Source organism: Pangasianodon hypophthalmus, chromosome 4, assembly GCF_027358585.1.
Source record: "Pangasianodon hypophthalmus isolate fPanHyp1 chromosome 4, fPanHyp1.pri, whole genome shotgun sequence".
Taxonomy (NCBI): Eukaryota; Metazoa; Chordata; class Actinopteri; order Siluriformes; family Pangasiidae; genus Pangasianodon; species Pangasianodon hypophthalmus.
Window position 1 is genome coordinate 12,400,447 of NC_069713.1, and position 14,103 is coordinate 12,414,549.

Here is a 14,103-nt window from a genome sequence, read left to right on the forward strand (position 1 = left end):
GTGATCTGTTACTATACCATAGGATTTTCCAATAACAGATTGTTCTAAGGGTTTTATTCCTCTTAAGCTATTTGACAACAATTACAATTTTTTTTATAAATTTGTAGTTAGTGGTTCACAAAACCACTCTGTTCCTGCTATCAGTTGTTACTATAGAAACGATAAAGTATTAGAGCAAGGGCAATAATATATATCTGTTGTTTGAGTTGCAGCCATAACTGCTGTCAGAGCTGCTGTTATAGAACAATAATCAGCACCTTTTAACCAGTCAGATTCAAGAATTCAACAGTGCTGTGGTATAATGCAAAATAAGCTTAACCTGAGAACTCCATGGTGATTGAGCTGTTTTGTTGCTGTTGACAGGATAAGAAGAAGGTGGCATGTCGACATGACTGGCACCAGACGGGCAACCAGGTGGTGGTCACCATCTATGCCAAGAACGCCAACCCTGAGCAGTCCTATGTGGAGGCCAACCGCACAGTGGTGAGTCCACGGCATGTTCATATCCCTGATAGCTCTCTGTGGTGCTGGAGGAAGCTGAAATTTCACTCCAGAGCGAGATACACTTCTGACAGTTATTTGGTTTATACTGGATCATGGATAATAGTTGAGGTTAAGATCAAGGATTTGAACATGATCCTAGATTAGCATAAACCCAGACAGCAACCTAGGAGGCTTGAGTCCAGCACAGGGAATTGATTTCCCTGCTTGAAGAATTCAATTCACTGGTTAATTATGAGGTGTAAAGCAATGTCCACTCCACCGGGACCTGGATGGATGGAAATGGTTGTCTTATCATAACCTGCTTTTTCACTGTTATATGCTGCTAATGTGTTAAAGATATATCTTAAGGATTTCCTGTTTCTGTCCCGACAGCTGACGTGTCATATTCAGTTTGAGAACAACAAGGAGTTTCACAAGGACTTCCATCTGTGGGGGGTAAGAAAGAGTGCTCACACGATTCAGCAGCACTGCAAAGCAAATCCTGCAAATGCCTACGATACAAAGTTAAAGCAGACACATCAGTGATCAGTCAGTCACCTTTGCTGGTTTTATCCCTCAGGTAGTTGATGTGAAGAGCAGCTTGGTGAACATGGTGCCTTCTAAAGTAGAAGTGACCTTAAAGAAGGCCGACGCTGTAGCGTGGGGTAAACTGGAGGACTCCAAACACAAACCTGAACCTGAGGTCACAGAAGACAGCACCACAGAGCAGGAGACGAAAGCAGATGAAAAACCGGATTGGTACATCTCAGATGATGACATCAGTGAGTCAGACTGGGAGGAGGAGGACGACAATAATGACGATAAGAAAGGGGAAGAGCAGGATGTGGACGGTCCCCCCTTGCTGGAGGAACCCAAAGCTGTACCTCCAAAGCAATAGAGGCCGATTAATATTCACATAGGGATTGTTTTTATACAGTGTGACAGTAGGGGTTGGATGGGCATGATGGTGTATTGTGAAAAGTTAGTTTGAATTAATTACATGGTTATCATTGCAATATAATGATCCAAATAATGATTTAAACAAATTATTCTCAGGTACTGCACATTTCTGCATTTTTTTTAAAAGATGATGGTCACCAAAAATACCATAACTGTACATTTTTTAAATTTTCCGAGCCACCCAGGAGTTGGTTATGGTTCCTATAACAGCACGTTCTGAAGTGGTTTATTCCTCATATACCAGAGCAATTTGCCAACTATTACAATTATTATTTCTTAATGGACGTTGTCATGTATTTTATCCCGATACTTGCATTTAAAATTCTTGAATGCCAAAGAGGCAAGTTACTTCCTGTTTTCACTTACATTGTAACAATTATAAACAGTCGTTCCATCACCAGCCTCATTTTTCCTCTCTTAAGACAAAGAAAATGCATCGTGTCATGTTACCAAGAAACCTGAAAGCGCAAACTCCTCTGTCCTGAAGACTCTTACTGCCTGTTAAAAAGTGTTCATGCCCAAGCCTCTTTCCATAAACATTAAATAAACATCTAACAGAAAACATCACCATACCTATGATTATAATATTTAAATAATGTTTTAAAAAGAAAATTATTATTCGCCTTAGCTTATGTAGATCATCCTTGTGAATGAGCACATTAATATAAACCCATGACTTAAATTACAGCCTTCACTATTAAACAGAGCTGCTCGTCTAAAAACTTTTGACATCACCACATTTTGACCAATGAGATTTGTGAATTCAATTGTGCTGTTGTATAAAAAGCATTTAGTTTCGCACTGTAAAGAATCATTACTGTTTTGGTACAATCTTAACTCACTCATTGTGAATATTAAACAATGAAATAAAGGCATAACAGTGTAAACATAAAATGTGAATAAATACTTGTATAAAATGTCAGCAGAGTCAGTGGGAGATCACAGAAGAGTATCACATGAAACAAATGCATTAATAAAACAAAAAAAACTAACACACAAAGGCAAACAGCGATGGGCAAACTTTATTTTTGCTTCAAATAAACAGCAACAATCCTGGATCAGAGGCGATAGCAGCCAACAGACAAACTCAGAGCCATGGAAGGTAAACTGCAACTCATATGGCATAAAAAAAACATATTAAATAATTCCAAAAGTTAAATTACATACTTCAAGAGTAAACAATAAACAGTAAGCAGTAGTCTCATCAATGCTGTATTATGAATAACCAAAAAAGCTGAGTAGTCTTTTTTAGCCCCTTTTTCTTTTCAAAGTAAAACTGAAATCAAAGGTTTTGTGTGGCTTCCACACCCACAGGCTTCTCCCTCATCCCTGATAACACTCAGTCAGTAGTTTGACACTTTGAGGAGACAAAAAAGGGACACTGGACTTTGATCACGACCGTATAACAGACAGAGAGAATCATTTCCTGGAGAACATGTGCATACACGTGCAAATCTTACAGTCCAGCTTTTGAAAACACTGCACTGAAATACTGTTCCACTTTGGCTCACACTGATCAAGGAGAGAGTATAATTCCTTTACTATGCATCCCTTTTCCTCTCAGTTATGTGTAACTCTTAAACTGGCTCACTTATTCTGCAGTCATCGAGGCCTCTCTCCTGCTTCATTAGGTGAAGCTTGTAGGTCAGAGTTCAAGCCTTAATTATTAATAATTGTGGGAATTGATTTCCATTACACAGATTATGTAATGTAGATATGTGTCATTCTTATGCACGATTACGAAAGCTAACTCTGACAACAGACACATGGGTTTAACAATCATAGTTTGACAATATATTATTTATCACACATCTCTTAATAGGTTTGCAATAAATAGGGATACACTTTTCATCATATGAAAAACAGCTGAGGATATTTTTACAACACATCACTTTCAAGTTTGCTTTTTAAAGACCGTTTTCCTCACTAAAGTGCAAGGCAATGAGATAAAACACTTTCTGAAATGTACGACGTTCATGTTTTTTTCCCCACATGATTTTTTCAAAAGGAGGAAAAAAAGAAAAAAAAATAGCTCACTGTAACCACTGCGATTTGTTGAGGAACTTGGCACAAATTTACATCACTATAGCTTGCAGAACAACAGCTCACCTGGCACACGAGCGGCACAATAGCACTATTTGGCTGACTATTCAATTAAAAAAAAGAAATCTAACAGCTTTTGTTTTTCTGCTCGAGGATCGTGGACGCAAAAGGCATGCAGAAACACCAACTGTCTTTAAATACATAGAGACTGAATCAGACAGAATGCAGTTCTTACATTGCATTTTGACTGCTAATACAAATCCACAATACATTTCAGATGCTTTTTTTTTTTTTGCATTTTAAAATTTGTTCATTTAATGTTGTTCAGATGACTCAAAAGGAGAGTTTTCTGGAAATACCAGTTTGCATCGCTTGGCTTTAAAAGCAGACCAAAAAAAGAGGAAAAAAAGGAAGGAAATCATTAAAAGAAGGAAGGAAGGTCTGTCTCATCCGTGAGAAGAAGAGCATAGGAAATCATACGGGTCATAGAAACAAATAAAGAATGCAGAAAAGGATTCTGGGTACTGTCCTGTACTCCCAGTGTCTATTGATCACCAAGGGCACCAGCAGGCAGAGGACAGACAGAGAACGTAACTGGAACGTCGATGCAGTGCAGTGCGATGCCATGCCTCTCACAGCCGCTCACACACATGAAGTGTGTGATAGTTAGCTCCGAACACCCATTCCTCGGTGAAAGGCAGCTTCCTGTGGCGCGGTGTGTCCACTACAGCAGACCCTCCAGCTCTTCAATTGCCTGCAGGATCCGTTTCACATGACCCACCTTTGATATCCCAAGATCCTGACAGAACAAACAGAGAGTTTATGCGAGTGCCCTGTCGTGAATGATTTACAGTGCATTCTTTGCAAAGACAGCTGGTTCCACTGCCCATCTAATAATAATCTGATAGTCTGGACCAGGAGTGTCAAACATGCGGACCGATAAAGGTTGGAATCCGACCCACTAAATGAATTTACTGTGGATATAAAAAGTCTACACACCCCTGTTAAAATGGCAGGTTTTTGTGAGGAAAAGAAAATTAAAAAAACAATCAGAAACATTTTAGGGAAAAATATAAAACTTACACTAACCTAGTTGCAAAAGTGTGCACACCCTTTTATAATTGGGGATGTGGCTGTATTCAGAATGAACCAATCACATTTAATCTCATGTTCAAAAGTAATTATCATACAGCTGTCATTAATGAAATTATTCTGATTAACTCCAAATAAAGATCAGCTGTTTCTGTAGGATTTTCCTGATTTCATCTGACTGCTGAAGACATGGTCTGCAAAGAGCTTACAAAGCATGTACAGGGTCTCACTGTTGAAATGATCAGGAGAGGGGTACAAAAGATTTTCCAAAACATTAGATGTACCATGGAACACTGTAAAGGCCATCATCAACAAGTAGACAAAATGGAGCACCACAGTGACATCACCAAGAACAGGACATCCCTTCAAAATTTATAAAAGGACAAAGACAAAAAAATTACCAGAGAGGCTGCCAATAGACCTACGGCAACATTAAAGGAGGAGTACTGATTACTCTCTGCACGTGACAACAATCTCATCTCTCGTATTCTTCACGTCTGGGCTATGGAGTAGGCAAAATGTGTTATGGTCTGATGAGACCAATTCCAAAAGGTAAAATAATTCCAAAACAAAAGACCACCTTACCGATGGTGAAGCATGGTGGTGGCAGCATCATGCTTTAGGGCTTCTTTTTTTTCCAGCTAGAATTGGGGCTTTTAATCAAGGCTTTTATCAAGAATCATGAATAGCTACAAATACCAGTCGATTTTAGTGCAAAACCTTCAGGTGTCTGCTAATAAGCTGAAGATGAAAAGGAATTTCACCTTTCAACATGACAATGACCCAAAGCATACATCCAAATCAACACAGGAATGGTTTAACCAAAAGATCAATGTTTTTGAATGACATAGCCAGAGCCCAGACCTGAATCCAACTAAAAATCTGTGGGGTGACCTGAAGCAGGCCGTGCACCCGAGATGCCCTCACAATTTGATGGATCCAGAATGTTATTGCAAGAAAGAGTGGGGAAAATATTGCCAAGTCAAGATGTGCCACATTGATAGACTCTTACCCAAAAAGACTGAGTAGTGTAATAAAAACAAAATGTGCTTCAACTGTATTCGTTTAGGGGTGTGCACACTTATGCAACCAGGTTAATGTAATTTTTTTTATTTTTCCTATTTTTCCCTAAAATGTTTCAGATTGTTTTTCACTTAATTTTTATATGTTGTAAATCCACATTGAGGGTGGAAAAAGTTCTGACATGATTTAGCTTGGTTTAATTTTTTTCATCACAAAAACCTGGTGTGTAGACTTTTTATATTCATTGTAGAATCTGACTTCTAAAGAAAATGTTTTTGTAGATTATAATCGAATTGAAAGATTTAAAAAAAAAAAAAGCTAGTCTCTGTTATTCCACTAGGGGGCAAAATAGAGCAATAAACTCAAGACCATAAACTCCGCTACTCAAAAATGTGCTACTGATAAGCAATTCTTCGTTAGCAAGCTACATATTTGATGCTCAGACCATGTGTCTTTCCAAAAACAAAACAAAACAAGCAAACCAAAAAACTAATTTAGCGGTTTCACAGCAATGGGGTGAATACAAATGCAATCACAATTTTTTACATTTATTTGTACCTTTCAAATAAATGTCAATAATTGACCATATTTAAGAGGCACTGTTCATGTATTGTTGGTCTAATAAGCTCATTTTGTGTAAAAAAATAAATAAATAAATAAGTGTAATGTGTCATTACCTAAAATGAGTCTGACACCCCTGATCTGGACTATAGGCTGTGTCTCAAATCACATACCTATATACTATGATGCATTGTTTTGGGCTACTGTGTTCACACTGAGAAACGTAGAACAGCTAAATAAATAAATAAAAAGCCAGATGATGGATTATATTTACACACAAATTAAATAGGACTAATGGACATCTTTTATGCTATTCTGTCCCATCATGCACCACAGCAGTGGAGACTTGTAGTAGATGGTCCACAGGAGCAACACTGAATTAGGCCCAGAAACATGTGTAAGTTAAAATCATGTTAACTGGTAGAGATAGTGTTTAATGTGATGCTCATTCTTCCATTTACAGATTCTCTTTGTGCCGTGTTGATTTTGGGAAATGAAACATTTGTCTCCTTCACTTAGTCCTAAAGGGTATGAAAACTTTTGCACTCATCTGTACAACCACATGTAAAGGTATGATTTTCTATACTCATCCATACAATGAAAACTTTGAATCATTAGGCTCCAGTACAGGATTTGAGACACAGCCAGTGATTTGCGTGTGTGTATACGTGTTGCAGTAGAAGCCGCTGTCTGAGCGCTCGCTGTCCCGCTGTACCTTCAGGTCTTGTCTCTGGAGCTGAGCCAGCTGCCAGCCCTGGATGTCCCGGGCCACAAACCTCTCCCTGTACTCCCCTAACCCCAACGAATCCAGCCACGTGCCCACCTCCTCCGCACCCCATCTCTCCGCTAGCCCCCGAAAAGACACACATACACATAAACACATATACACAAACAGAGGAATGAAACAGACCCAGGAGCACATAAAGCCTGCACAGACACTGGCCAGCATTTCTGGAGTGAAAGTGTGGTGATGGTTAGGTGTAGAGATGAACACATTAAAGGAATTCTCCAGTGTTTTTCCACCTAATCTCTACCTTCTATATTTGTGGTGTATGTGTTTTCCTCTACTGAGAAAAGAACAAAAAAAAAAAAAAACGCATTTACTCGAACCTTGTTTTCTACGGGCAGTTGTCAATAAACGTTTTCATGAAACATCATTTTCATTCTTCAGTTAGAGGTGTAAATTAAATCTGTAAAATCAATCGTTTCAGAGATGGAACTCGTTTTCAGATGGAGGAATTTGTGATCGTGCGCTACATCTGTGTGAGTCTGATGGCACATGGACACAACAAAACCTCCAGGAAAGTGTAAGAAACCAGATTAACCTTTTCCTGTATTACTGCACTGTAAGAAAGTTTAAAATGTTAAAATATTTTGGTAAAACAGCTTTGGATGGATTTTTTCTCATGTACTGTATGTGTAATCCTTCTAATCCTAACATCTTATTTGTTCTCAACTCTGAAAGTGTTGATTAATTTTCTATAATAGAAGCTCTGGCTGTAACTGAAATTATATATTTATATTAATGCGCTCATTCTAATATCTTATCATTTCCATAGTAACAGCTCATTCACAGGGACTTCTGTGGTATCTCCGCTTTGTGTTCATGGTATCACATCACACTGTCATGGATTATTTGCCTATAACAGCACACCAAGAAGTGTTTTATTCTTACATACATAACCACTTGAATGAATTTCGAATAAACAGCTTTTTCTGCTTCTCAGTACAGAGAAATTCCTGTTCACGGTAAATGTGCTTGGTAAAGATTAGATACAAAAACACTGGCGTAAACCTTTAAACTCACTGTTTTACCAGATTTCAGGCCAAAACAAGGTTCACTCCATGAAATGCCCATGGTCCACGAACATACAACCAAATATGACAGAAACTTTATGAAGCCACAGAGCAAACATGAGGACAGAGTAAGACTGTCAGAGTAAGACTGCTGATCTCACATCAGGTTTTATCTTTGATCTAGTCAACTTTATACATGTACAATTACACAGTGAGCACAAATCAGTCCTCTTACTCTGAGATACACAAAAACAGCAATGAGTGAAGTTTAGCTACGAAAGAATGTACCAAGAGACCAAAGTACTGTAATGTTCAAGTTAAGAAACAGGGTGTTCAGTCACTTCCTGTTTACAGAATGAAAGCAAGGAGAGGGATTTCTGTAATGTGTGTCTGACCTGAGAGAGAGCTGTTGGAGCGCTGCTTATGCAGCTTCTCTCTCTCCTTCTTTACTTTGGGTATGATCTTCAGCTTCATGCTGCTGCTCTTAGCACTCGTGCGGGATGAGTCCTATAGACAACACAGAAGGAGAGAGAGAGACAAAAAAAATATTAGAGATGCAGAATTGTCTCAGACATATTAAGTTAATTATCCTTCTATTCTATGTTTGGTTTTGGATTTTTAATGAATGGAATTAAAAATCTCATCAAGTAAACAACCTCTTTTAAAAAGACAGTAAAAAGTAAGAAAACATACAGTATATTTTCTGTACAGTATTTCACAAACTGATTGTCTAATGCCCCTCATAGAAACTGTGAAATGGTTCCACAGGCCTGACACTTTTCACTGTTTAAACTTTTTTTCAACATTTTCAGCCTTTTTTCTCTTTCAGAATAAAAAAAGCAAAAAATAAAAATCACTTGCTGAATGGAATGAAAAATCATTTGCCATGTAATCAACATCTTTGCCTACAAGGACGTATAGAGACACATATCCCACTTGGGGACCCTGCTTATTTATTTTTCTACTTTTTCTTTAAAATTTATGTCTGTCCAAAGAAATCAAAAGCATTAATAAAATATTGAAATGTATGTTCATGAAACAAGTGCCATGTCTGATTTTACATATGGACTCCATGCAGGTCATACATAAATAAAGCCCTTATGATTAACTGTGAAAATAATCTATCAATATTTAAGACAAAATTAAACATACTGCTACTTTTTAATACTGTTGGTCACTTAACATGGCTGCAATAAGAACATCCAGCCTAATGTACAATATATTTCATTAAACACAGGCCATGAGCTGAAAGCTATTGCTAAGATGACAAACTGAAGAGCCATGTGTCAGCTGTGTTATTTATTTATGCTAATGTCCAGCCAGACCTCCTCGGAGCAATGCATGCTGGGACAGATCCAGTGGATGTCCTCCAGTTTGATTAACTCAGCACTGAGAGAGTTGAGCGTGGAAAGCAGCTCTTCCTCCTGAGGAGCCTCCAACTGCTACACAACACAGCACAACACACACACACACACACACACACACACAAAGTTTTTCCATCTCAGACAGATTATTCATGCAAGTAAACAAGGCTGAGTCTCTGCAGGGAAATAGCAGAAAACAGCAAACTAACAGTAAACAGCAAACATGGCACACACGGATGTCACACTAAGATATAAGAGCTTTATAGTATTTATAAATAGAGAGCTGCAGAAGCTGCCCGGAGCCCATGCTAACACTTCTCACTTCTCACCTGTGAGCAAATCCTAGCTCATTTAAACTGAGACTTCTTCACATAAAACCATTTCCTCTTATTTTATTGCACTGTCACTAAAAGACACTGAATGCTATTCTGCTGAATTCACATCATTTTAAATCAGACATATAGTTTGTGCTTTGCAAATTTGTGAAAGCTCCTGTCTAGTAGGCTCTGCTTATTTTGTGCAACCAAAGATGTCTTTGGTCTGATTAAAAATGGGTGCTTTGTGTAAGAATGGGGCAAACTGAATATGCCTTTGAACAGCTCTGAGCACAGCATGACATTTTTAACAAAGGAATGCAAGCAAATATCCATTTTTATTAGTCAAGCTCCATTTACTCCCGTTTTCTTTTTTGTGGACAGTGTGTGTGCCTAACGTCAGCGTGACGTAAATCATTACAGGGTCTAACAGTGTGCAGCAATTCTGACTCCAGGTAGAAATAAATACAGCTGAAAGTCTCTGTCGCTGGAGTGATTTATGAATGTGGAAGTGTGAGTCGGCAAAGAGAAAGGGAAAGAAAATAAAATGCCTCTCACCAGCAGTTTCCCTTCTAACAGCATTTTAGTCTCCTGCTGCAGCACTTTACTGCTGTTGACAATCTCCACAGCGGTGCTGCGACTCAGACACTGCTAAGAGAACACACACACACACGCACCTGTGTAAACCTGTCTGTTCAGTGTGACCTTTTTTCAAGCTCCTGCTGTTGGACATATCACACACTGAGTGGCTAAACTAATGCAGAGCTCAGAAAGCATTCAGCAGGATCAAAAATGGTTTGGTCCTTTGCTTCCTCACTCAAACACACACACACACACACACACACACACATATACCCACAGTGTTATTTTACCAAAAGTGGGCTACATGACTGAGTATTTCCACATACAGTGACAGATAAAGCTCATTAAACTGTCATTAACCAAACTAAAGCCACACAGATGTTGAGCTCCAGTAATGTTGTCTCTGAATATAGTAATGTTCTGTGTTCTCTACATACACACAATGCATTATTGGTAATTATTATTGTGTTTTATGTATGCCATTTTTTGACTACATTTTTTTTGCTCTGTACTGTACTGTATGATATTGTGATTGCACTGATGTATTAAAATGATGTAACACCACTCCAAAACAATTTCCTTGTATATGTTGTATGTGTGTGAATTACTAACGTGCTGGACAGGCATAACCAGATTAATGACAACTTGGTTAAAAGAGAACAACAAGCAGTCTAACTGTAATTTACTGTAGTCTCTATTATAGCAACAGTAAGAGGCCCAGTGTCAGTATTTCAGTATTCTCTAACAGCCTTTATTATGAATAAAAATCAGCAGCTGTACCTCTGGGCTGGAGGGTTTAGAGGGAAAGGCCTCAGTGAGGACAGCAGCACAGGCATTTACTGCGTGAGCCAACTCCTGTTCCACCACCTTATGGGTCTTAGCCACATCCCGTATCCTACACACACACACAAACACACACACACACACACAAGGAAAACATAATGGCTATACTGTTTTCACCTCAAGGTATGCTTAATGTTTTCACAAGCCTAGAATAAACAAAAGAGATAATGAAGATAAAATTACTCAAACAATGATGAAACTAAAAATAAAGAAGTCAGTAATCATTAGCAACCCTAACTCTAGCATAAGCTTCACCCTAATATAACACTAACCATAGTACAACCCTAACACTAGCATAAACCTTACACCAATATAACTCTAACCCTAACCCAACCCTAACTCAGACCGAAGCTTCATCCCAATATAACCCTAACTCTAGTGTAAACTCCGCTCCAATATAACTCTAACCCTAACCCAACCCTAACTCTGGTCGAAGCTTCATCCCAATATAACACTAACCCTAACCAACCCTAACTCTGGTCGAAGCTTCATCCCAATATAACACTAACCCTAACACAACCCTAACTCTGGTCGAAGCTTCATCCCAATATAACTCTAACCCTAACCAACCCTAACTCTGGTCGAAGCTTCATCCCAATATAACTCTAACCCTAACCAACCCTAACTCTGGTCGAAGCTTCATCCCAATATAACACTAACCCTAAACGTAAACTTTACCCCAATATAACACTAACCCTAGTCCAACTCTAACTTTAGCATAAGCTTCTCCCTCATGTAACACTAACCCTAGTCCAACCCTAACTCTAGCATAAACTTTACCCCAATACAACACTAACCCTAACCCAACCCTAACCTAACTTTAGCATAAGCTTCACCCTAATACAACACTAACCCTAGCTCAACCCTAACTCTAGCATAAACTTTACCCCAATACAACACTAACCCTAGCTCAACCCTAACTCTAGCATAAACTTTACCCCAATACAACACTAACCCTAGCTCAACCCTAACTCTAGCATAAACTTTACCCCAATACAACACTAACCCTAACCCAACCCTAACCTAACTTTAGCATAAGCTTCACCCTAATATAACATTAACCCTAGTCCAACCCTAACTCTAGCAAAAACTTTACCCCAATATAACATTAACCCTAACCCAACTAACTCTGGCTGAAGCTTCACCCTAATACAACACTAACCCTAGCCCAACCTTAACCTAACTTTAGCATAAGCTTCACCCTAATATAACACTAACCCTAGTACAACCCTAACTCTAGCATAAACCTTATCCCAATATAACACTAACACTAATGCTAACCCAACCCTAACTCTAGCATAAACCTTATCCCAATATAACACTAACTCTAACTCTGGCCGAAGCGTCATGCCTATATAACATTAACCCTAGCACAACCCTAACCTAACTCTAGCATAAACTTTACCCCAATATAACACTATCCCTAGCTCAACCCTAACTCTTAGCATAAGCTCCATTCTAATATAACACTAACCCTAGCCAAACCCTAACTTTAGCATAAGCTTCACCCCAATATAACACTAACCCTAGTCCAACCCTAACTCTAGCATAAACCTTATCCCAATATAACACTAACACTAATGCTAACCCAACCCTAACTCTAGCATAAACCTTATCCCAATATAACACTAACTCTAACTCTGGCCGAAGCGTCATGCCTATATAACATTAACCCTAGCACAACCCTAACCTAACTCTAGCATAAACTTTACCCCAATATAACACTATCCCTAGCTCAACCCTAACTCTTAGCATAAGCTCCATTCTAATATAACACTAACCCTAGCCAAACCCTAACTTTAGCATAAGCTTCACCCCAATATAACACTAACCCTAGTCCAACCCTAACTCTAGCATAAACCTTATCCCAATATAACACTAACACTAATGCTAACCCAACCCTAACTCTAGCGTAAACTTTACCCCAATAACACTAACCCTAGCCCAACCCTAACCCTTGGCCAGCCCTAACACTTTTCTTTATGGGGTCCATGTCCACTAACGGTCAGAATCCTTCATTACATTCCTTACAAAGGAATAAATGCATGCCCACACACACTCTCCTACCTGTTAATGAGTGAGTCAGCCACCAGGCCGAGTTGCTGCACCTGTGCACACTCCTCCTCGGTCAGGTATTCCATGGACTGCTGCGAATTGAGACGTGGCCGAGCAGAGCGGCAGCTGTCATACTTCCTCTTATCCTCCCACGACTTCAGCGTGCTCTCAAAAGCCTACAGTGCCAACACACAAACGTACACACATACACAAAAACACTCAGCATGGCATGGTTCAGTGCACACCCCATTACACTGCCTTGCAGCTCAGCTAGTGCACTTCTACTAAGTTCCCACACATCCTCCTACACATAAACACGTCTTGTTTTTTCTGGTAGGAACTTGAGTAACTATGATTCACTAATCCTTAACTTACACATTAATCCTTTAGCCAAATTTGTCACACATCACAAAGATTTGAGTCCTGAGTTTTAACATTCTACATGCAAAGTGACCTAAATAATTTAGGAATCAAATGTAGCAATGTTGGTCAATTTTATTTGCACTACTTGATGAGCTTGGCCCTGATGAGATTGCATATTGCATAATGTACTTCTGTACAAAATCACCTTGCTTTCTGCACAAAATACGTTTGCTGACTATTATTACAATGACAGTAAAGATATTTGTAATTATATATCATGACAATTTATTTTTTTAAAAATTGCTTCTCTAGTCTCTTAAATAAATAACTGGAGAAACTGGAGATTATCAGTATGTATAATATAGTATACTATAGTATGTTTCTATTAAACTCCAAAATAAAATGTAAAAAATATTTTTACAAAAAATTATATACAAAAAAATTCACACACACTGACCCGATCTCTGGTAAGCATCTGTGCACGATTCTTGTGGATGATCTGGACAATGCCAGGTGGTTGGATCCAGGCCTCTCCGTCCACCTGCACTGGAACGCCCTCATCTCCTTTAATAGTGATTTTTACCTGCCGACACTGTTTCCACACACACACACACACACACACA

The 14,103-nt window shown here is 38.8% G+C and overlaps 2 protein-coding genes across 8 annotated transcripts in view; one reads left to right on the forward strand and one right to left on the reverse strand.

The window, feature by feature from the left end:
* The window catches only part of zgc:92429 (uncharacterized protein LOC445063 homolog), an 8,945-nt gene extending 7,105 nt beyond the window's left edge, over positions 1-1,840 (forward strand). Inside the window, exons 9-11 of the mRNA XM_026935954.3 lie at positions 364-483; positions 877-939; positions 1,064-1,840. Coding sequence (XP_026791755.1) covers positions 364-483; positions 877-939; positions 1,064-1,381 — 501 coding nt within the window. The 3' untranslated portion in view covers positions 1,382-1,840. The remainder of the gene's footprint in view (positions 1-363; positions 484-876; positions 940-1,063) is intronic.
* Positions 1,841-2,447: 607 nt separating this feature from the next.
* The window catches only part of si:dkey-172j4.3 (diacylglycerol kinase delta), an 85,068-nt gene continuing 73,412 nt past the window's right edge, over positions 2,448-14,103 (reverse strand). For 2 of the 7 annotated variants that reach the window (XM_053233298.1, XM_034303301.2), the window contains 8 exons: positions 13,938-14,072; positions 13,130-13,293; positions 11,000-11,114; positions 10,196-10,288; positions 9,285-9,401; positions 8,355-8,466; positions 6,878-7,008; positions 2,448-4,285 (listed from right to left, as the gene is read on the reverse strand). In XM_053233298.1, coding sequence (XP_053089273.1) covers positions 4,211-4,285; positions 6,878-7,008; positions 8,355-8,466; positions 9,285-9,401; positions 10,196-10,288; positions 11,000-11,114; positions 13,130-13,293; positions 13,938-14,072 — 942 coding nt within the window. In that variant the 3' untranslated portion in view covers positions 2,448-4,210. The remainder of the gene's footprint in view (positions 4,286-6,877; positions 7,009-8,354; positions 8,467-9,284; positions 9,402-10,195; positions 10,289-10,999; positions 11,115-13,129; positions 13,294-13,937; positions 14,073-14,103) is intronic. The other 5 variants (XM_053233301.1, XM_034303299.2, XM_034303298.2 and 2 more) reach the window with 5 other exon arrangements.